Source organism: Rhinoderma darwinii, chromosome 7 (genome assembly GCF_050947455.1).
Source record: "Rhinoderma darwinii isolate aRhiDar2 chromosome 7, aRhiDar2.hap1, whole genome shotgun sequence".
Classification (NCBI taxonomy): Eukaryota; Metazoa; Chordata; class Amphibia; order Anura; family Rhinodermatidae; genus Rhinoderma; species Rhinoderma darwinii.
In genome coordinates, this window is record NC_134693.1 from 133,655,956 (window position 1) to 133,681,945 (window position 25,990).

At 40.1% G+C, this 25,990-nt stretch overlaps 2 protein-coding genes across 4 annotated transcripts in view; both read right to left on the reverse strand.

Moving 5' to 3' along the window:
• PRRT3 (proline rich transmembrane protein 3) overlaps positions 1–25,990 on the reverse strand; it is a 296,142-nt gene that overhangs the window by 254,545 nt on the left and 15,607 nt on the right. The gene's annotated exons all lie outside the window — the stretch shown is intronic.
• KLHDC8B (kelch domain containing 8B) overlaps positions 1–25,990 on the reverse strand; it is a 71,581-nt gene that overhangs the window by 20,834 nt on the left and 24,757 nt on the right. For all 3 annotated transcript variants that reach the window (XM_075831703.1, XM_075831702.1, XM_075831701.1), the window contains 3 exons: positions 23,987–24,660; positions 10,425–10,589; positions 6,840–7,064 (listed from right to left, as the gene is read on the reverse strand). In XM_075831703.1, the coding sequence (XP_075687818.1) occupies positions 6,840–7,064; positions 10,425–10,589; positions 23,987–24,377 (781 nt within the window). In that variant the 5' untranslated portion in view covers positions 24,378–24,660. The remainder of the gene's footprint in view (positions 1–6,839; positions 7,065–10,424; positions 10,590–23,986; positions 24,661–25,990) is intronic.

The following is a 25,990-nucleotide window of genomic DNA, read 5'->3' on the forward strand; positions in this document are numbered from 1 at the left end:
GCCAAAAATATAACTATAATAATATACTATAACATCACCCCCATGTACAAGAATATAACTATAATAATACTGCCCCTATGTACAAGAATGTAACTACTAGAATACTGCTCCTATATACAAGAATATAACTACTATAATACTGCCCCTATATACAAGAATATAACTACTATAATACTGCCCCTATATACAAGAATATAACTACTATAATACTGCTCCTATATACAAGAATATAACTACTATAATACTGCCCCCTATATACAAGAATATGACTACTATAATACTGCTCCCTATATACAAGAATATAACTACTATAATACTGCTCCCTATATACAAGAATATAACTACTATAATACTGCCCCTATATACAAGAATATAACTACTATAATACTGCCTCCTATATACAAGAATATAACTACTATAATACTGCTCCCTATATACAAGAATATAACTACTATAATACTGCTCCCTATATACAAGAATATAACTACTATAATACTGTCCTCTATATACAAGAATATAACTACTATAATACTGCTCCTATATACAAGAATATAACTACTATAATACTGCCCCCTATATACAAGAATATAACTACTATAATACTGCTCCCTATATACAAGAATATAACTACTATAATACTGCTCCTATATACAAGTATATAACTACTATAATACTGCCTCCTATATACAAGAATATAACTACTATAATACTGCTCCTATATACAAGAATATAACTACTATAATACTGATCCTATATAGAATATAACTACCATAATACTGCTCCCCATGTACAAGAATATAACTACTATAATACTGCTCCTATATACAAGAATATAACTACTATAATACTGCTCCCTATATACAAGAATATAACTACTATAATACTGCCTCCTATATACAAGAATATAACTACTATAATACTGCTCCCTATATACAAGAATATAACTACTATAATACTGCTCCTATATACAAGTATATAACTACTATAATACTGCCCCCTATATACAAGAATATAACTACTATAATACTGCCTCCTATATACAAGAATATAACTACTATAACACCACCCCCATGTACAAGAATATAACTACAATAATACTGCCCCTATGTACAAGAATATAACTACTATAATACTGCTCCCTATATACAAGAATATAACTACTATAATACTGCCCCCTATATACAAGTATATAACTACTATAATACTGCTCCTATATACAAGAATATAACTACTATAATACTGCTCCTATATACAAGAATATAACTACTATAATACTGCCCCTATATACAAGAATATAACTACTATAATACTGCCTCCTATACACAAGAATATAACTACTATAATACTGCCTCCTATATACAAGAATATAACTACTATAATACTGCCCCCTATATACAAGAATATAACTACTATAATACTGCCCCTATATACAAGAATATAACTACAATAATACTCCTTCTATATACAAGAATATAACTACTATAATACTGCCCCCTATATGCAAGAATATAACTACTATAAATAATGCCCCAATGTACAAGAAATATCATATTTTTGTGTCCCAAAAGATCAGCAATTTCCACCTCATTCTCTCAAAAATGTGTCTAGCTGTAGGGCAACTGGCTGCAGCAGAAGCCTATAGCTGTTGTCAGCAATAAAAAAGTAGACATGTTAAGCCAAACTCATTGCCCCTTCTTCTTGCTAACAGTAGTAGATGGGAGCAGATGAAAAAGAGTAACACATGACTGCAGGATCAGACTACACACCGGGATTTTTGTAGTCTGTAACCATGGAGATACATAGGCTAGCAAAAGAGCTGTATATGCAAAACGGTAGAAGATTTTTAATCAAGACTATCTGCAGAGTTGCATCATTATTTATTTGAGCAATAAAACATTGTTTGCCAAAGTATAAATACCCGTTAAACCATTAGTCGAGCAATTGATATCAAATGGCACATTTATATATGAACATTTATTGCTTTATGCTCTAATACGGTGATTGCCCTTTAAAGACATGAAATATCCAGATGTGATGTGAGGAATAGATGGATCTCTGAGGGCATAATGAAGCACATGGGGGGGGGGGCGGTTGGTGCAGTGATTGATGGCTTTATTAAAGCCTTTCATACCACGTTGCTGCATCTACATGGATGGAAAGAATTAGATTCCTGATTTCCTTGAAGAGATGCAGAAAAGAGATTGGTAATTGAGATGTCTCCTGATAAATGACAGACCAACTCCATCTGCGAGGAGAGAAGTTTCCATTTATGGGATGATGTGATGCTTCTTATGGGGGAGGGCTGGTGTATTACCTAAAAAACGATTCATGGGGCCACTAGAGGCTTTCAGTCATCAGGATCAATGATCCCTATGGCTCCGCTATAATTCCAGCTCCACATTGATGCAGCGAAAATCAAAGCTCTTATGTGAATGACATTTTAAGGAACAAACAAAGGTGTAACTATAGGGGGTGCAGTCATATCTGGGCCCTAGCGCTTAGCTTAAAGTACCCTTAGGCCCATATTTAAATACCGGTACTATAAATTATGTGTGATTGTTGAGGGTTCTTTACAGATTTTACATTGGGGCTCAAGAGCTCCAAGTTACCCCCCTGGTAACAAATATGTAAAGTTCACAATTTTTATTCCATGGTGTGGCTATCAGTGTTGAAGTTATCAGTGCAGTTGGTATCGGTAGAGTAGGTATCAAAGGGGTAGGTATCAGAGGGGTAGGTATCAGAGGGGTAAGTATTGGTGGCAAAGGTATCAGTAAAACAGATATCAGTGGAGTAGGTATCAGAGGGGTAGGCATCGGTGAGGTACGTATCAGTAGGGTACATATCGGTGGTGTAGGTAATGGAGAGGTAGGCATTGGTGAGGAAGATATCAGTAGGGTAGATATCAGTGGGGTAGGTATCACTTCGGTAGGTATCAGAGGAGTAGGTATCAGTGGGATAGGTATCAGTGAACTAAGTATCAGAGGGTAAGTATTGTGGGATGGGTATCAGTAGGTATCAGTGGGGTAGGTATCAGAGGAGTAGGTATCAGAGGGTAAGTATCGTGGGATGGGTTTCAGTAGGTATCAGTGGGGTAGGTATCAGAGGAGTAGGTATCAGAGGGTAAGTATCGTGGGATGGGTATCAGTAGGTATCAGTGGGGTAGGTATCAGAGGAGTAGGTATCAGAGGGTAAGTATTGTGGGATGGGTATCAGTAGGTATCAGTGGGGTAGGTATCAGAGGAGTAGGTATCAAAGGGTAAGTATCGTGGGATGGGTATCAGTAGGTATCAGTGGGGTAGGTATCAGAGGAGTAGGTATCAGAGGGTAAGTATCGTGGGATGGGTTTCAGTAGGTATCAGTGGGGTAGGTATCAGAGGAGTAGGTATCAGAGGGTAAGTATCGTCTGATGGGTATCAGTAGGTATCAGTGGGGTAGGTATCGGCAGGAAAGGCAGAGAGGACTTGACTGTGAACCTTAGGCTGGTTGGGGCTACATGGAATATGTTTTATAAAGTTGGCAACTGTGTTATATTTGAGAAGTTTGAAAACTTTGGACCGAGACCTTCATGGGTTTACATCACCAAAGACAAGTAGTAAATTTGGGCCGTTCTGATGCCTCCGCAGGGTTCTGGCCTCCTTCTTGGAGACTCTGCCATAGATTTACACAATATAACGGCCCAATGCTTAGCAAAAGAATAGTGGCCGCTGACAGCAGGTGGAATATACTTGTTCTACACGAGTGTGTGATTCATTACAGTTCTGCTCTGATAATTTATTATGTTGGAACTGATTGAATAGCAATGTGAAGACTGTTACTATTAATACACGGGTGACGAACAGCCGCTGTCCTGAGGCGTCTATGGGGTTCATGGACAGGGAATCTTCCTTTTCAGCTTATATTAATGGTCTTGACAGCATCAACCTTTTATGGTACTAACAGGAAATTACACGGTGATCACCGAGCTGTCTGGACATTTATTTACCTGGAACACAAAATAATAAGAACAAAATAATAAACCCCTAGGGAAAAAAGAAGAATAAACAGGACAAAGGAGTCCGGCGGCTATAGGGATATATGAAAGCAGAGTCACAGGTGTCACAGGTGTGCCAGGCCGCTCTTACTCTGGATACACAATGTAACATCTGACGGGACTCTCGGCCATTGTTCCAAGTTATCTTGGACGTGACCACTGGATGAAGAAGCCAGAAGATGTGTCTCCATATAGAGAAACTGGACTGGTACTACAGGGGACGGTGTTGCCCTAACAACGACACCCATATGCCCATAGTATGTATAGGCAATATTTTTTATTCCCACTGGCCTTGTTGGTTGAAAGAAAATATTGGGTCTCTGTTGGGTATGTAGGTTTATCCATACTTACATATACAGTAGAGTGACACTTCGGCACCTCTACATTTCTTTAGCCGGTACATGACGTATCTAATGCAGATTCATCGTTCTACTTGGTCAAATAGCATGAAGCAGCAATAATGAGGGGCCCAGGGGCTTAGCTGGGGGGCTACAGACCCACATAATAAAAAAAACAACAACACCGTCAGGACCAAATTACCTATCCACTGCATAGGTGATAACTGCTAGATCGGTGGGGGTCCGACCTCTGAGACTACTACCGATTGCCAGAACAGATGTCACATGTCTTCCATTTCCACCAGCCACAAGACCATTGTCAGAGAGAGTTGACAGGAGCCTTGGTTGCCCTACCGCTTCATTCAAAGTCTATGGCATTGAGGGAAACTGCAGAGCGGCCTGGGTGACTCTGTGACTAAACAACAGTTCCACAGCTGCTAAAGATAGCTACTTCCTGCACCTAGTGAGAAGACTTCAGGAAAAAGAACTGAAAAACAGAAGTTTTCAAGAGCGTTTTGTTTTTAACTTCGAGCAGAGATATACTTTAAGGCTTGGTTTACATGGAGCAATGTTAGGACAACAAGATGATCTAGATTAATTATTGTGATTTTATTTGGAGCTCTGTAATGACATGCAGCGATATTTTACTAATTTTTTTCCCATCAGACATAGCCACATTATTTCTCAATTAGAGCCAACATGATGACTGGATGAGGTGACAGTTATGTAGGTCAGATATTGACCTTGGTAAATCCTGCCTATCACGAAAGGCATGAAATGGTTAAACTACGGGCACCACGCATTTCAGCTGTTACTTAATAAAGCCTGATGCATGAAGATAGGATATTTATTGCTCACCTCAGGCCACAAATAGCTTTCATTGCTCTATGGAGAATCACTTGCCTGCCGCCATTACTTATTCATGTCTCTGGTGCGAAGCGGTCTGAATCAAAATAGTTATTATACACAATAATTGAACATTTTCTTTCTTTCCCTCCTACATCTCCATTACTTATTTACTGATTGTTTCCGAAGACCATTTTTATTTATTGGGTTATATGTGAACTCATGACAACATTATCAACCATATATATCAAAAATACAAAAAAAAAAAACAACATTTTTTTTTATACATCTAAGTAAAAGAGTATACCTACTATAATACTGCCCCTATATACAAGAATATAACTACTATAATACTGTCCCCTATATACAAGAATATAACTACTATAATACTGTCCCCTATATACAAGAATATAACTACTATAATACTGCCCCCTATATACAAGAATATAACTACTATAATACTGCCCCCTACATACAAGAATATAACTACTATAATACTGCCCCCTATATACAAGAATATAACTACTATAATACTGCCTCCTATATACAAGAATATAACTACTATAATACTGCTCCTATATACAATAATATAACTACTATAATACTGCCCCTATATACAATAATATAACTACTAGAATACTGCTCCTATATACAAGAATATAACTACTATAATACTGCCCCTATATACAAGAATATAACTACTAGAATACTGCTCCTATATACAAGAATATAACTACTATAATACTGCCCCTATATACAAGAATATAACTACTATAATACTGCCCCTATATACAAGAATATAACTACTATAATACTGCCCCCTATATACAAGAATATAACTACTATAATACTGCCCCCTATATACAAGAATATAACTACTATAATACTGCCTCCTATATACAAGAATATAACTACTATAATACTGCTCCTATATACAAGAATATAACTACTATAATACTGCCTCCTATATACAAGAATATAACTACTATAATACTGCTCCTATATACAAGAATATAACTATTATAATACTGCCCCTATATACAAGAATATAACTACTATAATACTGCCCCTATATACAAGAATATAACTACTATAATACTGCCCCTATATACAAGAATATAACGAATATAATACTGCCCCCTATATACAAGAATATAACTACTATAATACTGCCTCCTATATACAAGAATATAACTACTATAATACTGCCCCCTATATACAAGAATATAACTACTATAATACTGCCACCTATATACAAGAATATAACTACTATAATACTGCCCCCTATATAAAAGAATATAACTACTATAATACTGCCCCCTATATACAAGAATATAACTACTATAATACTGCCTCCTATATACAAGAATATAACTGCTATAATACTGCTCCTATATACAAGAATATAACTACTATAATACTGCCCCTATATACAAGAATATAACTACTATAATACTGCCCTGATATACAAGAATATAACTACTATAATACTGCCCCTATGTACAAGAATATAATACTGCTCCTATATACAAGAATATAACTACTATAACAACAAGTCCATGGAGTCTTCCATAGAGAACATTTTCATCTGACATCACAGGTTGCAGGATTGGTTTTGCTCTCACCTTGCTCAGAGTCAAACATCTCTACAGTGTTTACAAAGTGTGGCCGGGAGTAGAAGTTGTGGGGTCCGGGTTGCTGCAAACCACCAAGGCTGAAGAAAGAAGTCTCTGTCATGGTGCAGTTGGCAAAGGCACGCCTGCTTGGGATGCTGGGATAACGAGTCCAGCTCTTTACCTCTAGGTCCAAAGCTTCAAAGGCTGTTACCGGAAGTTTTCCTTGCCTACCCCCTACCAAAAAAAAAACAAAAACGGATTTGAGTCACAATGGGGAGAGGGATGCTCTTTGTAGCTACTCTACTCTTTGATTAATATATCAGCGTCTTGTATGGAGGACCCCCCTTTATTAACTCCAGACCAGACTACCCCTTGAAAGATAACCTGTCACTGGGGCACCAAACTATAGGGCACCTTTATACCATTCAAGCAGACTACCAAGTTGGTATTTCGGGGGCTGCAGAACATCTTGCGCTTAAGCCCCTCCATCCGTGAGCCTCCTCAACCATTCAGCCGAGTTAAGAGAAGTCAAATGACCCACATCCCTATAACAAAGGTGCCAGGACTTACTTCATCTGACTCATTGAGCCATTTTTTGGGTTCACCTGTGCCCATTAGCACATTTCAGCATAGAAGAGATGCTCTATTGTATCGGTGGCTGTACTAGTGACATGTCCCTTTAAGAGCGTATGTCTGTACATGCAGAAAAACCATTGAAATGTAATATTTTGGTCTGTTCCTGGATGTGCGGCGTCTTGGAGGAACTGTTATCGTTATTTTCCATAATCCAGATGATATGGAAATGTTCCCGTTATTATCAAGTTTTACATATTTTAATATACAGAAAATAGATGGCTCTATAGATACACACAGTGGTGCTATTCTGAACGCCAACGCGGGGCCCCAGCGCAGTAATTTATAACAGCGGTGACGGGGGTCGATCTTATTTACAAGGTTTTACCTCTAAAGTCAAATAAGACCATTACATAATCCCTGTGATATCGACCACTTGAGTCCCAGAGGGCGACGTTCATGAATACATTATTCTAAATATATCGCATTATGCTGGTAACACTCAGAAAAAGCGTTCCTATAAATACGTCTTGTAATCATTCATTGCCGATGAGGGGTAAATTTACATGGGACTGATTATCTGAGTATGAATGTGTGTAGTAAAGTCATGGATGTGACGTCTTTTATCCCATATATTGTTTCCACACTTGTACAAGATCACTGGTCTCAATTTACTGGATTTTGTAGAGCCTCCATGTTGTCATGAAAAGGCAAATTAATCTGAATATCCTATGGGGGTGTAGGTAAGGGTGCAAACGTGAAGAAATCGGGAGGAGGGGTTATATTTTTGATTTGTGTACGTTTGTGGTTAAGTAAAGCAATGAGATAAAAAAAATATTTGGCATTTTCCTTTATTTGGACAGTCTTACATCCAGCGATCAGCTATGATTTGTAGGGTAGCCTGGCATCAACTGTTCAATTTCCCTGCAGCGCCACCAGAGGTGAAAGGAAGCATTGCACAGTACTCTTTATCCAGCTCTTTCTAGCTACTCTTCCCTCTGGTTAATAGATGAGGGTCCTAAACCGGAAGGGGGTCTCCGTTTTTTAAACCCAGAATTCCCTGATAAGGTATTTGATTACCCATTTAAGTCTTGTTTATTTTTCACGTAAATTCCAGACAAACCCATGCTTTAATGAAATATTTCCAGTAAACTCGTACACCTTTTCGTTACCCTATCAAAGTTGGACTAGTGGGCACAACCACACCCACTAAATGACCCCCTTGACTGCCAAAAGTCCAAAAAATGTTTAGCCCTGCCCCCGAATACTTCAAAAAAGGCAACTTCCTGTTTATTTAGACGTATCATCTACAGGAGATTGTGTCATATGACCCATTCTGATGACTGGCTGGGTAGGTGGGCTCATAAAGGGAAAGAGCATATGTGCCAATCTATCGGGCCGCTCCCTGTTGGGCACTTAGGGAGCCTTTTTATTGGTTGTAATATTTTCTTCTAGTCTTTATTATGCAACTTTTACGTGGTTTAGTCCTCTGTGTCCACAGCAATACAGACCTAATAAAAAGCAAGGGGCAAAAGGGGTGGAGCATGACACTATCTGGATATACCCGGTGCCAAATCAGCAAATTAACCCTTTGAGGATTGCAGATTAGGGTTTCAAGGTAAAACAATGGTTATGGGGGGGGGGGGGAGAACCTTATACATAAACCTAATAAACGACTGCATTTAGGAACAAGGAATGACACTTTTTCTACCCTTTGGACCTATATTTGGGATGATACGAGATTTTATGATCTGATACAACCCGTGGTACTCATCATGTGGTGCCAATTTGGAAAAAAAACATCAAAATTCCCATTAAATATGAGCGTATAGCAGATCTCATGCAGCGGCCCCAGTCATCTATTTTTGCTCTCCAGTAAACATGGATGAGACCTCAATCTCAGCTATTTCTCAGCATTTTTCCCTGAAGAATATCTACGAGCCGCTGCTGCTCGCGGTTTAACTCCTTCACCCAGGAGACTGTTTAATTTTGACGTGAACCTTTATACTGTAATTGGATGGAGCTTTGCTTCTTGGCCCATAATTCTCTGTGGGACCAGGGGTGAGATTGGCCTTCAGCTTAGTGAAGAGAAAAGAATTAGAAAAAAAAGAGTCGGTAAAACAGGAGAACGTGATGTGGCCCCATGTCTGAATTTTCGACAAAATGTAGTTACTCGTCCGGCACTGAAGATCTCAGCTGTCCAGGCCATAATACAATTCTCTACAGAGTCATTAGTGCCACCGATATCAGTGGGGGAGGAGGGGGGCGTCAGGACTATATTACCAGGAAATTACATAATCAGTATAAAAAAATAACTGTATCCAATATGAATAAAAAGTGTGATAGATAGATAGATAGATAGATAGATAGATAGATAGATAGATAGATAGATAGATAGATAGATAGATAGATAGATAGATAGATAGATAGATAGATAGATAGATAGATAGATAGATATGAGATAGATAGATAGATATGAGATAGATAGATAGATATGAGATAGATAGATAGATAGATAGATAGATAGATAGATAGATAGATAGATAGATAGATAGATAGATAGATAGATAGATAGATAGATAGATAGATAGATAGATAGATAGATAGATAGATAGATAGATAGATAGATAGATATGAAGTAGAAGATAGATAGATAGATAGATAGATAGATAGATAGATAGATAGATAGATAGATAGATAGATAGATAGATAGATAGATAGATAGATAGATAGATAGATAGATAGATAGATAACGTAAATAGCATTGGAAATGTGTATGTTTTTGCTGTTCCTGGATGTTCAGATACTTAGCAGACTATCATTGTTAGGCCCGATTCACATTTAGGCCTTTGATAGGAGGTGTACAGTACATCGGGGTGCTTCCTTACATATACCTCTGACGGAAGGCCTAAATGTGTGATTTTTTAGAATCCAGACTATAAGAAAAAGTTCAGCCTCTTATTATGTTGCCATTAAAATAAAGCATTCAATTAATAAAAATAGTATAAATATAAAGCGTACCTAAGACATAGATTCTGTTTCCACGCAGGAAAGTGGAGGCTCCATAACGGGGCGTGGGCATGGCGGGAAGCGGCACCCAGTTATCTTTAGATGGCTCATAGAGTCTTACCAAGGCCTGAGGGGACGTATCCGCACCCATTCCTCCAAGTGCATAAATCTTCCCGTCTGCAAGAGAACAAAACTAAGTAAATGAATAGGTCTCCTGTCAACCAGGAGCCAAATCTCATGGGGTAAGGGTAGCTGTCTATTCATCCAAAGTTATGTGCTGATTCATTTTATAATATATCTTTGTAAGGGCCTGATACAGAGCTCCAAATCCCCTGCTTCACCTCTGAGCCATATAGTTAAATAATAAAATGCTGGCTCCCTGCAGCCACCACTAGGGGGAGCTTTCTGTATTCACGTTCATACAGTTCCCATTGAACTCATTGATAACTCAGTCTTCAGCAAGCTCCCTCTAGTGGTGGCTGCAGGTAGCCAGCACTTGATCATTTACCTCCATGCCTGTGCAGGGGATTTGGAGCTCTGTATCAGAAAAACTAAGGTTTTTAAACAGATAAACATCTAGATATATCTACAATTATTAAACACATCAATTCATAATATAAATCCTATTGAAATTACTTTTTAATTTAGTAATTAATTCGGATTATTTACATTCAGATGTCGACATTTTGATATTTTTCCAGCAGAATCTGCAAATAATGAAACATCTGTGAATATTTGTATTGTGACATGTTCTAATTTATTAAACTGAAGACTCTGAAACACAATAGAAAAAGTCATCTCGCCTGGAAACGTCTTTTTGTGTGTGTGTAATTATAAAAGCTGTGCAAGGAGATGTAATTAATGTTTTCTGCACCGTTACTCCTCGCTCCAGATACAAACCTGCCGCAATACACCACTGCGAACCGCCGTATTGTCTCATCCCAGATTCACACTCCAGTTATCCTGACTGTAGAAAGCCGGGGCTGAAAATTATATTATTACTTATAATGCAAATCAAAGACTGGGCAGTTGTTTGATAGGACAGGGTGAAGATTGCACCAGAGCCCTGGTGCCTAAGGGCGCCCAAAGACCCCTCTGCCACATAAGAAGGCACAAGTATTATAGGTGTGGGGGGCCCAGATTTTACATTGGGACCAACGAACTTCAAGTTACGTCTCTGGCATCCTGTTGTTATTTTGTATACAGTCGGACACCGCAAAAAACGTATACAGCGCGGTATTCATTTTCTATAATTGTGGCTTAAAGGCGACCGATGGTGCACAGCTGTCTCCATCAGGAGTATTTCCCAACGTATACATCAGGCAGAAGTCTCCAATGTGATGTGGACAGGGCCTTGGGGAGCCTAAAGACCAGTATTATAAATGACTCATTGTAAATGGGGGCCCCTGGTACAGATTTTGTTTTGGGGCCCAGAAGTTTTGGAATAAAAAAAATAAGTTTTTGAAAAAGTGATACTCACCTCACCGCTGTCCAGCCCCGCTCCCCTGTCCCGGCGTTTGGATCCCTACGCTCATATCACCTGGGGTGGTCCAATGATGTCACTACCTGCTCTTCTTTATAATTGTCTCGCCCCTGCCAGACATCCGCAGAGGAGCTGCTACTGCCAACCAGTGACTACAGGGACCGCAACCTGAGGATCTGAGCAGGAGAAGAATAGGAGGGTCTCTTAGACTCCAAGCACTTGAGAGTCAGCGACAAACCACTTGTAGCACTAAAGGTTCCTATATCTGCTGAGTTCCATAGCAATAAGACAAACCCCTGCCCTCCCACCGATAGATCCCACTCATATGTGATTGGCTGTAATTCATAGAGATCTGATACTTTGCCTTAAACAGACAGATCTGATTGCAGTGATTGGAGGTTGGATCGACTGTCACCGATGCAACATTGTTGCAATTTGTTGCCCCTGACAATGAAAAGGGATAAAACTCCAAAAACGTGATTCCAAATCCAAATGTGATTGAGATTTTTTACTAACCACATTTATGTAACATCTAAACAGTGAGGTTTTAAAACGGGTTTGAAGTGTGAACTTGGCCTAATTGTCTTTAAAGGGTATGTATACTTTTGAAACCAATTATTATTACTCCAGAGTATCTACAATAATAAATGAAGCAACTTTGCAAATAGTCTTGATTAAAAAAATCTCCTATTGTTCCGTTTATACAGCTCCTGTGCAGTCCTAGGGGGAGAGAGAGTGGACTAACACAGGACCGCAGGATCAGACTACATACAGTGTTTGTTTGTAGTCTGTAACCATGGAGACACATAGATCTGAATAGGAGCTGTATACACAAAATGGTAAAAGATTTTTTTTTAATTAAGACTATTGGCAAAGTTGCTTCATTTATCATTGTAGATGAACTAGAGGAATAAAAATAATTGGCTGGAAAAAAATACACCCACTTTAAAGAGAATTAAGGCAATTTTACACTTCACGCCATTTGAAAAGTTGCTTCATTTCTGTTATATTAGATGCGTTGGAGCATTGAAACAAACGATCGCAATCATATACGTACCCTTTGAGCTTGTTTAGGTGCAAAGCTGCTTCATTTTTTTATTTTAGATGCACAGGAGCAATAAAAGCGATGGTTGCAAAAGTTTACATACCCTTTAATTTACTGAAAATAGCTTTTCCACTGATATGACATTCTTGTTACTCCAGCAATTAATTCCAATGAGATCAATAACTGGTGCCCGTTAATAGAAAGTCGGATCCATCCCTTGTTCTGCAGACCTCTCGTCCTTCTGTCATTCCGATACAGCAGCCGCGATCGAAGTTCATTATAAACGTTTCCTTTTTAATTATACCCTCAGGGGAACGAGGATTTGTTAATTCTTTGTGATAAGCGGTGACAATACAACAGTGAAATCATCTCTGAGCTGCGACCCCCATAGGTCCCAGCGGCCTGGATATCTCAGGTTCTGTCACAGACAGGTATGCCGCTGAACTTCCAACTAATTACATATAAAACTTTTATTTCGCTGCCAATGATCCTGACGGTTTTACCTGTGGGAAATCTGCGGCAGACGAGGCCTTTATGTGTTATTCAGATTTTATGGAAATCTTTGTGAGGATGGGGAAAAAAATAGAAAAGACAAGAAAGTTCTTAATTAGAATTGATTTTCTTGCAGCTGCCCCGGAGATAAGCGGCATGCGGGAATGTAATATTGTTTGGCTTCTTTGAAATGAGTTTACAACAACAGGTCGTCTGTAAATGACGGTTTGAATGGCAGATATTTATAATGTGTGGTGGCTTGGCAAGCAAAACCCATGGATCTATTCTTAGCAGTCTTTGATGAATAATGTGCCATTTATATAGATGTAGCAGAGCTGATTATGTTATTTTGTACAGCTCACTCTGATATCACTATGGATTATCATAGGACTGCAGTCTGACTTTTCTAACCCCTGGTGATCAGTTAATCTCGCCTGGGTAAAGTGCTGCTGCTCATTTACCCTGCAGCAGCCACTAGAGGGGACATGCAGTAGTACACGACCGACACCCATTCAACTGATTGGGCTTCCATGTATTACATGGATGCTTTGAGTCCATCAGAGTGGCAGCCAACCTGCAGCGGATCTCTGCTCTGACTCTTGAGGGGGGTCTTGAACGCAGGACACCCCCTCTAAGACACTTTTATACCCTAATAGGGCACATGGACAGGGGTTGAAAGTATACATTTCTAATATACTTACCCTTAAAATTTGGCGTTTTTCCTATTCCCATCACTGGCCGCAGCGCTGACATGCTGTCCATTGCGATTGGCTGCCGCAGTCACATGGTGGGAGGGAGATCAAAGGGAGCTGTATAAATACCTAAGCAGTGAGCTCCCCCTAGTGGTAGTGCAGGTAGACAGAATTTTATCATGTAACCCTTTAGATGTGAAGATTATCACAGGATTTGGAGCGCTGTATCAGAGCCTTGAACCACATATTAAATAAATTAAAGGTACATTTTCCTTTATTTAAATCACCTCCATTCACTCCTGTACCATCGCACAACACCAGGAATATTAGGTGTTAACCAGGGTCCCCAACCATCCGTAAATTCCTAGACAGTCCATATAATGAGGGGGTATTTTGCAGTCTCCACCATGGGCATCAATGTGCTTGGAAACCCTCTTTAAAAGCCCTGCATATGCCCAGGCTGCACCTCACGTCACGGGCCTATTCACATGCCGGCCCTAGATGTGGTGTTTCTAATTGACTTGAATGCAGGGAGAAACCCAAAATGTAAGGTCCATGCAGTGCAGGGAGTTGAGACGTCACATACACGACAGATACGTAATTCATGGTTCCTTCTCTCGAGCAGTCTCAGCCTTATCTCCAGTATGGGGGTCACATTATTGACAGTGCTGAGCTTACTCCACCTTCTAAAACAACTGAATACGTTACATGGCAAACTTCCCGAAGGTCCATGTGTCCTCAGTCACCTGACTGCAAATCTTAATTAATTGCTAAAAAAAACTCTTCAGGCAAAATGAAGATACAGACTTTGGAGCTGCACGAGCGCCGCGGTTTTAAGAACGCTTCTGGCTTAAGGAACAAGACGCGTTTTAGTAGAATTCTGGTTGCCCGGTTAAAGGAGTTGTCCAGGATTAGAAAAACATGTCTGCTTTCTTCCGGAAACGGCGCCACACCGGTCCACAGGTTGTGTGTGGTATTGCATTTCAATCCCATTCACTGGAGCCAAGATGCAATTCCAGACACAACCCATGAACAGGGGTCCCCTGCACAACTGAATGAGCTGTTATCACCGGTGGAAGCGGCCGATGAAGTATTACATGGCAACCTTTGAAGTCATATTGGCCAGCCGCATACCTCCTGACCTACCCCTACATGCCACTGCCATTGATCTGTTCAACAACTGCACTACTGTAAGTGGATAACAGGCAGGGAATGCAGGAAAGTTATGGGGAGTCTTTGGGCAAGATGCATAGTCAAGCTTTCCTTCACCTGGGCAGAGATTCAATGTGCCACCCTAGCCTTGTATGTTATTACCCCAGCTAAGAGTGGCTTGTTGGCGCCCTCATGCCATCCAGCATTTAGGACACATGCCCTGCCAGCAGCCTTGATTAAAAAATCTCTTACGGTTCTATAACTATATCTCATATGCAGACTAAAGTGTCTCCATGGTTACAGACTACAAACAAGCCACGTGTAGTCTGATCCTGCAGTCATGTGTTACGCCACTCTTACTGTCTCCTCATTTTGCTAACCTACGCACAGTAGAAAGGAGAAGCAGAGTGAGAACGCGGGATCAGACTACACACAGAGCTTGTTTGTAGTCTGGAGACATGTAAATCTGCATAGGAGCTGTAGACACAAAACGGAAGATTGTTAATTAAGACTATTTGCAAAACCGCTACAAAATGTTTTCTTTTAGATGCTTTGGAGCAATAAAAAAAAAAGTTGCAAAACTTTACACACCCCTTAATACACTGAATATTTATGCAATCGACACAACATAGATGTACGTGTTTCTACTGCATTGAGCTGGCTGCGAGATCATCCTCGTCCTCTCCTAATGATCAGACTCTCTACGCCAGCCCTCCTTATTGCAGGTAGCTGCAGTTATGAAGTTGGCACATCGTCCAGCTGCCCAGCCTCGGTCTCCCCGGAGCTGCGTTATGTCTTGCTGTACGCCCGCTGCTGCCTCAGCACTTCTGTAAATGACTACGGCTCTGGTTATTGAACGGCAGGGTAATGAGAGCATTCATCTCTCTTCCCCAGCATTTGCGATGACTTTACAGTTTTACAACATAAACATTTTTTAAGCAACTTGCGTTTTTTCCGACCATTTTTCGAGCTGTTTTTCTATTGAGTCAATGAGAAACGGGCGCATAAAAAAGGCCCGTGGGAACAGAATGCCGTTTTTACCATTAAAATCAACGGGCAGATGTTTGGAGGCGTTCAGCCCACGCATTTTGAGCCATTTTTCAGGGCGTTTACGGAAGAATGAATGGCTGAAAATAGCCCGTGTGAACATACCCTAACAGAGCAGCTTTCCGTTTTGGCTCATAGAGGAGGAGCCCAAGTAAGGAACTCCCCCTATGACATCCGTATGCCTAATAAAGCACATAGAGAGGGGTTATCTTCAGGAGAAGTAAAGAAATGTATGTCTGTCCTATAAAAATCACAACTGTCGGCTGGTGTAATGTATATTCTTCTGTTCAGACCAGCCGGGACTACTGAGGTCATGAGACACCTCAAGACTTCAATTGTCATGCCAATGGGCACAGTGCCATGGGAACAAAGGGTAAATACATACAGTATATGGACTTTTGCCCTCGTTATCTGGTATATATGATACATATGTCACGCCGACAAATCTATGTCATGAACTGAGCAAACCAGCTTTGTAACTCGCCTGCCCCTTCCCCCCAACTCCCTTAGTCCGCACGTAAATACTACAAACACAACAGAAGATCGGATCTAATTTTAATCACTTGTCTCCCTGGAGACTCCATGGCAACGTGGCTATGCATTAAACGAGCCGGGAACACTTTTTCATCTATCCTCGTAGCAGCTGTACAGAGACAGGTATGGTTCTGTACATAGTATACCTGTGAGGCGGATGGTGACGATACCTCCATGTGAGAGGCGTTAAGTCCCAATTTAAAGAGTTTAGAAAACCCATTTTCAAATACCCTACTAATGAATTCTGTGTGGGGTCCCCTCTTTAGGACCCTTTCATCTATTAGCCAGAGAGGAGAGCAACTGCAAAGAGCGTCACTAGCTCCGGGGGATCCGGCACATCCATGCATTACACCGACAGCCCATTGATTTCAATAATAACAGTGTAATAATTCATTTCCCCAGTGGTGGCACTGCAGTGAAATTAAACACTTGCTATCGGGTTCCCACAATGTGCAGATGATCGCCGGGGTCACAACAACAGGACATCCTGTTATGAGTTTTTTTGTATGGGGATAATACTAAAAATTGAATTGTCCAAAGTGGACAACCCCTTTAAGGAAGGATTTCAGAGAACTCCCCGGGTCACCGCCCAGAGCAAATCAAGAAGATCAGTCATTCATCCAACCAACCAACCAACCAGCAATTTATAGTGTTGTACACTTATTGCTGTCATTTCTTTGATCTAGCCAACCCTGACACTTATCTCCCTGTTGAAATCCAACAGCCCGATCCTTCTGCCATCGGGGGGAGAGCTAGTACACCGCCATACACATTAGATGGTCGGCTGGTCTCACCGAAATCCGCGGATTCGTCCAACGTTCATGCAATGTGTATGGCCACCTTTACTGGGGGGGGGGGATATGGTAGAGCAAACCAGCACCAGGAAGGTTCTCGTTTTGATTAATACTATAGAGTCCCCTCTTTATATCCACCGTTCATCTGGGCCTAAAAAATATAACCGGTTGACGGGTCTGAATTGAAAGTCAAATGCTATTTGGGTACATAGTAGAAATCAAATAGACCGTGTTTTCGTGTCCGCAATTTGTCCACATTTTTGCGGACCCATTCATTTCTATGGCCCCATACCCTGTGCTGGGGCCACTAATCCAGACCGCAAAAACTCAGGACAATTAATTTTACGGTCTGGATTTGTGGTTTCACAAACTGGTCAAATAATTATTTTTTTTTGCGGACAAATGGATCACAACAGATCAGTGGTTTTGTGGCCCGCATGACCCCTATGGTTTTGTGCATGAGGCCTTATGTGTCCAGTTAGATGCAGATCCCACATAACACAAGGTCCAAGAGGCCCCCGCTGAGCTTATTCCACAGCGTTAAATGAAAAAACTGGAATTCATTTCAGATCTACTATAGTTGGCAGTGATGCATTGTCATTAGTTACCCGCTCTATCTTCACTGCCCCAGATAATGAAATTCTCCTAAAGATTCTGATTTGAGGATTCCAGCTGAGCCCATACAGCTTAATTGCACTTAACCCCCTATTGAAAAGCCTTCCGAGCATATGGCATGGCACAGTCTGGAAACAGCTGCACGTGACCATGCATTATACAGACATGCATTGGAAGCTGTCATGATCTAAAGCAACACTTAAAACAATGGAGGGTTTAACCGAGTCAAGTGTATGATGTTATTATCCAGACCTATCATGGATCGGGGAGCCGTCGCCCATAATCCCAGGGTCAGAAAACCACATCTGTTTCCCTCTTTTAGGTGCTTTTTCTTATAAAAATTTGTATTAAAGTTAATATTAGGGTTAAAATGCTGAGACCACCAGCGATCAGTGAGGTAAACTGGCAGCAAGTGTCCAGATTCTGCTGCAGCACCACCACAGGGCAAATGACGCATTACACAATTCCCATTGAAATGCTCCAGAGCAGGACACATCTTTTATAGCCGCTCTCCAATCTGACTGGGGCTCTGATCACATCTGCGTTGTGGCTTCTGTTCATATCGAAATCCACAACGCTGTGCCGGATCAGTTGTGCGAGAGGCCCATAAAATCTGCCTGTTTTAGGATTTTTTTAATCTTTTTTTTTTGTTTTTTTGATAATTATTTTTAAGCAGGTTTTTAGAATAGATTCGTGTCTTGTTAATATAAAACGTACGCGGACTTCACTGTCAGATCTGTATGGACTCTTTCCAATAGTGACAATGCAGATCATCTAATTAGTACATTCGTTAGCTTGTGCCATCTGCCTGTCTCTATATCTTTGGGTTATTTGATCCTTCCCTAGTCATTTGTTTTGATAACATTTTTAGCAGACAGTATGTTAGTTCTGCCTGTCGATGCTGGCGTTCTCGGCGGTTTTCTCATGGACGACTGTAGATAGGCTGCAGCACGAGACAACGAGGCGCCCCGGCCGAGGTGCTAGGACATTTGTGTGAGCACATAATTGCTGATTCCCGCTAGTCTGGTCACCCAGTGTGCTCTAATTTATACTGACATTTTGCTTGCAGAAGTAAAACCATCATTTTCTATCTTATATCTTAGCTGACATCAAAAAGGCCAAATGCCTCAATGGATTGAGAGAGATGAATGTGAGTGTGTGCACTTAAATACAAAGGAAATAAACATTAAAGCCCAATGGACTGAAAAAAAGGAAAGAGGATGGTAAAACAGACCTATTAACCGTTGGCGATCCAGATGGCGAAACTAAAAAATTGTCTGGTTTACAAAACCTCTTTTCAAGTATTAGGAAATTCTGGAGAAGTCCCTCATTCAGGACCCGCATCTATTAGCCAAAGCGGAGGAAAGCTACAAAGAGCGTCTTTCACTCTGGAGGACCCGGACGATCTGTGCATTACACTGATTCCAAAGGGCTCCCTGTAATACTTTATTTCCCCTGTGGTGGCGCTGCAGGAAAATTGAGCACTCGCTGCCAGGTTATCCACATATTCCAGATGATCTCCGCACACTCTGTAATCAGTGTATATTTGTGGGACTCATAATAATAAGATAAAAATTAATAATAATAATAATGACATGTAAGTGGAAAACTTAAGACAGATCTAATCCCAGATATTGTTTTAGATATTATATAAAAGTCCCAGGAACCAGATGGTCAGTTGGTCTACAATGGGCACCTCATTTTTTTTCCTATTGATTTCATTGGGAGTTTTTATTGTGTGACTCCTGGAGTTATATAAAATCCTAAAATCTAAAGTCGTTCGTCCACCACTGTTGTATATCAGGGGAGGCCTAGTTTTAAGGCCCTTTTACACTTGCCAATTATCGGACAAATGAGCGTTCACAGAATGCTCCTTCCCGATCATTTCCCTGTGTAAAAAGAGCGACGCTCAGCCGATGATCGGGCCAACGCTCGTTCATCAGCTGATTGTATCGTTTATGCAGCATAAAATATTATTGTCGTCGGCGGCACATCTTGGTGTGTAAACAGGGAGACGCGCTGCCGACATGGTGATAATGTATGGGGACGAGCGCTCGAGGTAACCTGCGCTCGTCCCCATACATAGCTCCTTGTAAAAGGAGCAAATGAGCGCCGATCAACGAACTGTCTCGTTGATCGGCGCTCGTTTACACGGCCCACATTGGACGATGTAAGAGGACCCTAACTCCATATTGAATATACTACATCTCTGAAAAAATTTGAGACAACACTAATAGGAGCTGTAATGGCAGCCATATTGGTTGTTACTCAAGTTTCCTAGAGACAAATATAACTAAAGGTGGTTGTTATGAGGATACTAAGGTTATTATAATTATGGGGGCACTATGGCTGTCAATGCTGGCACTTTGGGGTGGGGATTGTTCCTGGGATTTTTATGAGGGCACTGTGCCCAATATTGGGTTCACCGTGACTGTCATTCTGTGCTTCTTCATCCAGACCGGCCTCCTGGGATGACGTTTTATTCTATGTGACCGCTGCAGCCAATCACAAGCTGCAGTGGTCAGATGGGATGAAATGTAATTCCAGAACGCCGGTCTGCAGGACGTCAGAGGGTAAATATGGGCGTTTTTTTTTTTTTTTTTCCCTTCTGTTTTCCGCAGCGAACATTCCGGCCGAAAAACTGCACCCCAATTTGGTGCGGTTTTTCGTTTGGAATTCCCTGCGGCTTGTTGGGCGCATACCTGTGTGAACATAGCCTTATGGGGCAAATGTGGCAAAAGGGAAATGCGCATATACCAGTCCCTGTTTTCTATTTCCAAAAACGGTGAAAAATGTATTTGCTAAATAAATGACACTGCTGGCACAATGCGGGTAACAAGTGAAAGCTGCCAAGAAACTGACCCATCCACAGCCCTCTGAAAGGTTAATAAGACACACAGCCCCCAGACTAATTATACTCAGGCCAGAATAATGTATGTGCAAGTGGCTCCATGGCAACCATCACCTCGGTTACCAGGGGAACAATCCGGGCCTGTTTATTTTTTGTATACATTTTATCATAGAAGCTCAGCTCTTCATTCTGCGTCTCTGGTGACTGACAGCTCAAAAACTTCATAATTAATCATCCGTTGTTACAAGACGTTTTAATTAGTTATTGTGTCAGCAATTAGGCTTTCGTCGGGAGTCAGGGATAAAGTCTGCATTTGGGATGATTATTTTTCTTTGAGACATTTTAAAAATCAATAGTTTAAATTGGTAATTAGGCGGCTGACATTTGGGAATGAATTAATGAATCCTGAAGATGAAAGGACAGAAAAAGACATTCATGATTAGAGAAATCTTTGTGCCTAATATGATCTGACTTGTGGTCATCTAACAATAACTACTACTATACTGCCCCCTATGTCCAGAAATAGAACTACTACTATACTGCCCCCTATGTCCAGAAATAGAACTTCTACTATACTGCCCCCTATGTCCAGAAATAGAACTACTACTATACTGCCCCCTATGTACAAGAATATAACTACTATAATACTGCCCCCTATGTCCAGACATAGAACTACTACTATACTGCCCCCTATGTACAAGAATATAACTACTATAATACTGCCCCCTATGTCCAGAAATAGAACTACTACAATACTGCCCCCTATGTCCAGACATAGAACTACTACAATACTACCCCCTATGTACAAGAATATAACTACTATAATACTGCCCCCTATGTCCAGAAATCGAACTACTACAATACTGCCCCCTATGTACAAGAAACTACTATAGCACTGCCCCTTATGTACAAGAACATAACTACTATAATACTGCCCCTTATATAAGAATATAACTACTATAATACTGCTCCTATATACAAGAATATAACTACTATAATACTGCCTCTATATACAAGAATATAACTACTATAATTCTGCTCCTATATACAAGAATATAACTACTATAATACTGCCCCCTATATACAAGAATATAACTACTATAATACTGCCCCTATATACAAGAATATAACTACTATAATACTGCCCCCTATATATAAGAATATAACTACTATAATACTGCCTCTATATACAAGAATATAACTACTATAATACTGCTCCTATATACAAGAATACAACTACTATAATACTGCCTCTATATACAAGAATACAACTACTATAATACTGCCTCTATATACAAGAATATAACGACTATAATTCTGCTCCTATATACAAGAATATAACTACTATAATACTGCTCCTATATACAAGAATACAACTACTATAATACTGCCCCCTATGTCCAGAAATAGAACTACTACAATACTGCCCCTTATGTCCAGAAATAGAACTACTACAATACTGCCCCCTATGTACAAGAATATAACTACTATAGCACTGCCCCTTATGTACAAGAACATAACTACTATAATACTGCCCCCTATATATAAGAATATAACTACCATAATACTGCCCCTATGTACAAGAATATAACTACTATAATACTGCCCCATATGTACAAGAATATAACTACTATAATACTGCCTCCTATATACAAGAATATAACTACTATAATACAGCCCCCTATATACAAGAATATAACTACTATAATACTGCCCCCTATGTACAAGAATATAACTACTATAATACTGCCCCCTATATACAAGAATATAACTACTATAATACAGCCCCCTATATACAAGAATATAACTACTATAATACTGCCCCCTATATACAAGAATATAACTACTATAATACTGCTCATATACAAAAATATAACTACTATAATACTGCCCCTACGTACAAGAATATAACTACTATAATACTGCCCCCTATATACAAGAATATAACTACTATAATACTGCTCCTATATACAAGAATATAACTACTATAATACTGCCCCCTATATACAAGAATATAACTACTATAATACTGCTCCTATATACAAGAATATAACTACTATAATACTGCCCCCTATATACAAGAATATAACTACTATAATACTGCTCCTATATACAAGAATATAGCTACTATAAAACTGCCCCCTATATACAAGAATATAACTACTATAACACTGCCCCTATATACAAGAATATAACTACTATAATACTGCCCCCTATATACAAGAATATAATTACTATAATACTGCTCCTATATAAAACAATATAACTACTATAATACTGCCCCCTATGTACAACAATATAACTACTAGAATACTGCCCCCTATATACAAGAATATAACTACTATAATACTGCCTCCTATATACAAGAATATAACTACTATAATACTGCTCCTATATACAAGAATATAACTACTATAATACTGCCCCCTATGTACAAGAATATAACTACTATAATACTGCTCCTATATACAAGAATACAACTACTATAATACTGCTTCTATATACAAGACTATAACTACTATAATACTGCCCCCTATATACAAGAATATAACTACTATAATACTGCCCCCTATATACAAGAATATAACTACTATAATACTACTCCCTATATACAAGAATATAACTACTATAATACTGCATCCTATGGACATTAATATGTATTTTCTTATCTCTATAATTCTCCATTTCTGACTGGAGCAGTGCAGGCGCATGCAGCCGAAAGATTTTCAAACAATCGTATTTCAGTAGTGTCGGCAGGGATGAATATCTCGCTGCTCTAATGCTCGCTCTGGCGGGAGGTACTGACCTCACTTTTATGGACGGAATGAAAGTCAATGGGTGAAAATTGAGACTTAAAGCCACATCTCACCCTTTTCGATGGTACTGATCCCCATGGAGGGTTGGCACAGTGGAGCCTTCTTTTCCCATTTTCCCTCGTCGCTGTTGTAAATTTCCACCGTTGCCAACGGGCACTGCTCATAATTCATGCCACCAATCACCAGAACCTGTTTCCCCACCGTGACTGATGCTGCACCTGCCCGTGGAGTTGGCAATGACGGTAGCACGGCCCACGTTTGTGACACCACATCCAACATTTCCACCGTGTCCAAAGGAAGTCCCATTTTGCTACAACCTCCAATCACATACAAGTGTCCATCTTGGTCTGCTGGTGTGCAATAAACCCGACAGGTGGGCATTGAAGGAAAGACTTCCCAGTAGAGGGACGGGGTGCCACTGGAGGCCATTATAGAAACCGGCATTGTAGACAACTAGAAATGTGTTATACAGTTCAGCCAGCCAAAGGAGATGATCCCATTGATTACCAGCCAGGGCTTCTAGGGTGATAGTTTTACTCAACATCTGTTGTTCCTGGGCAGGAATCTATAGATCCAGTGTCAATCTTTGATTACGCCCAGTAGTCACTTCATATTAACATCACGGGCCAGCCTGGTAGACATCAGATACTTCCCATATTCCTCGTAGTCTTCAGTTTTAATGGCTAATTATACAGTTGACACTACATCCGAATTAGTTGCTTTGAATCTAAAAGAAAAAAGTAATAGCAATGACAATAATAACAATGGAACTTCAGAGCAGCATTCACAATTCTGCTGAAAATAGAATCTGAGCACGCTGCCAGAAAAAGAGAGACTATGGATCCATATTGTCCCCGCAGAGGTCAATAGAGTCGAAAACTCAATGTCCGTAATAAAATTCCATTGACTTGAATACAAATCCATACTAGATACATACTTATAGAATTTCTTGACCTCTAGGGGGAGAAATCGCACATTTTTTGGCCAAGCTTGAACTTGGCCTTACAGAGCCACGTAGGAGTTGTCATGTTATCCAGCTTTCCACAGTTCCGGATTGTCAAATATCTCTGCATATTGAATGTAACTATACAATAATACAGATTTATATGGCAGTCAGGGTCTGTGGGAAGCCGGGCAGCATGTGGGAGAGACTTCAGCAACTTACTGAGTATACGGGAGCTACAGTAGGGAGCCAGGTTTATCACAACCAATGAATCTTATCTTGAAAATTGACAATTTCCGAATGTACTTGTCCTTTGGTGAGAATTGAATTGACCAAGTTAGAGAAAGCAATTATCTTCTGCTCCCCGAAACGGCTGCTCTTGGCACTTGGTGTCTAAATAACATGCAATTTGCAGCATCTCGCTTCGCAGCGCTGCTCTGTAAGTTCTAGCCCTCAGACACATTTCCCAGTTTATTAGACTTGTACAAGTCACTGATAATACAAGAGAATCTGTTGAATGTTAAATTTCGGTGAGAACAGGCACGAAGTGACAGATCCGCAATTATATGCAAATTTAAATTAGATTACCATAAACCTATTATATTCACATTATCAGTCAGTGAACTTTATAGAACAGCCAGCCTTATTTAAAGGGCAAGTCCACCTTAAAGTGAATGTTTACCTTGAGGTATTTTTTTAGGTCCAATATTGATTGCTGATGATTTTTATAATATATCTCAATAATGGTGAAAGCTCAGTTTTCCTGACACAGAGTTCCAAATCTTGTTTGCCGTCACACAGCCATAGAATTAAATGATAAAATTCTGGCTACCTGCAGCCACCACTAGATGTTTATAATGTTTATTAGTGACGAAGTTCTGATCATTTTTGCATTTATGGGCGTTTTTTTTCGTTTCACCAAGTGGTCGTTGTTAAGAAAAGTGTATGACGCTGACCAATCAGCGTCATACACTTCTCTTCATTCCAGCCCAGCTTTATTCACAGCTCAGCGTGATCTCGCGAGATCACGCTGTGACGTCACTTACTCCCGCAGATCCTTCACAGGAGCGACGGGAGAATGACCAGACATCGCCTCCAGCCGTGCCAGGACTAC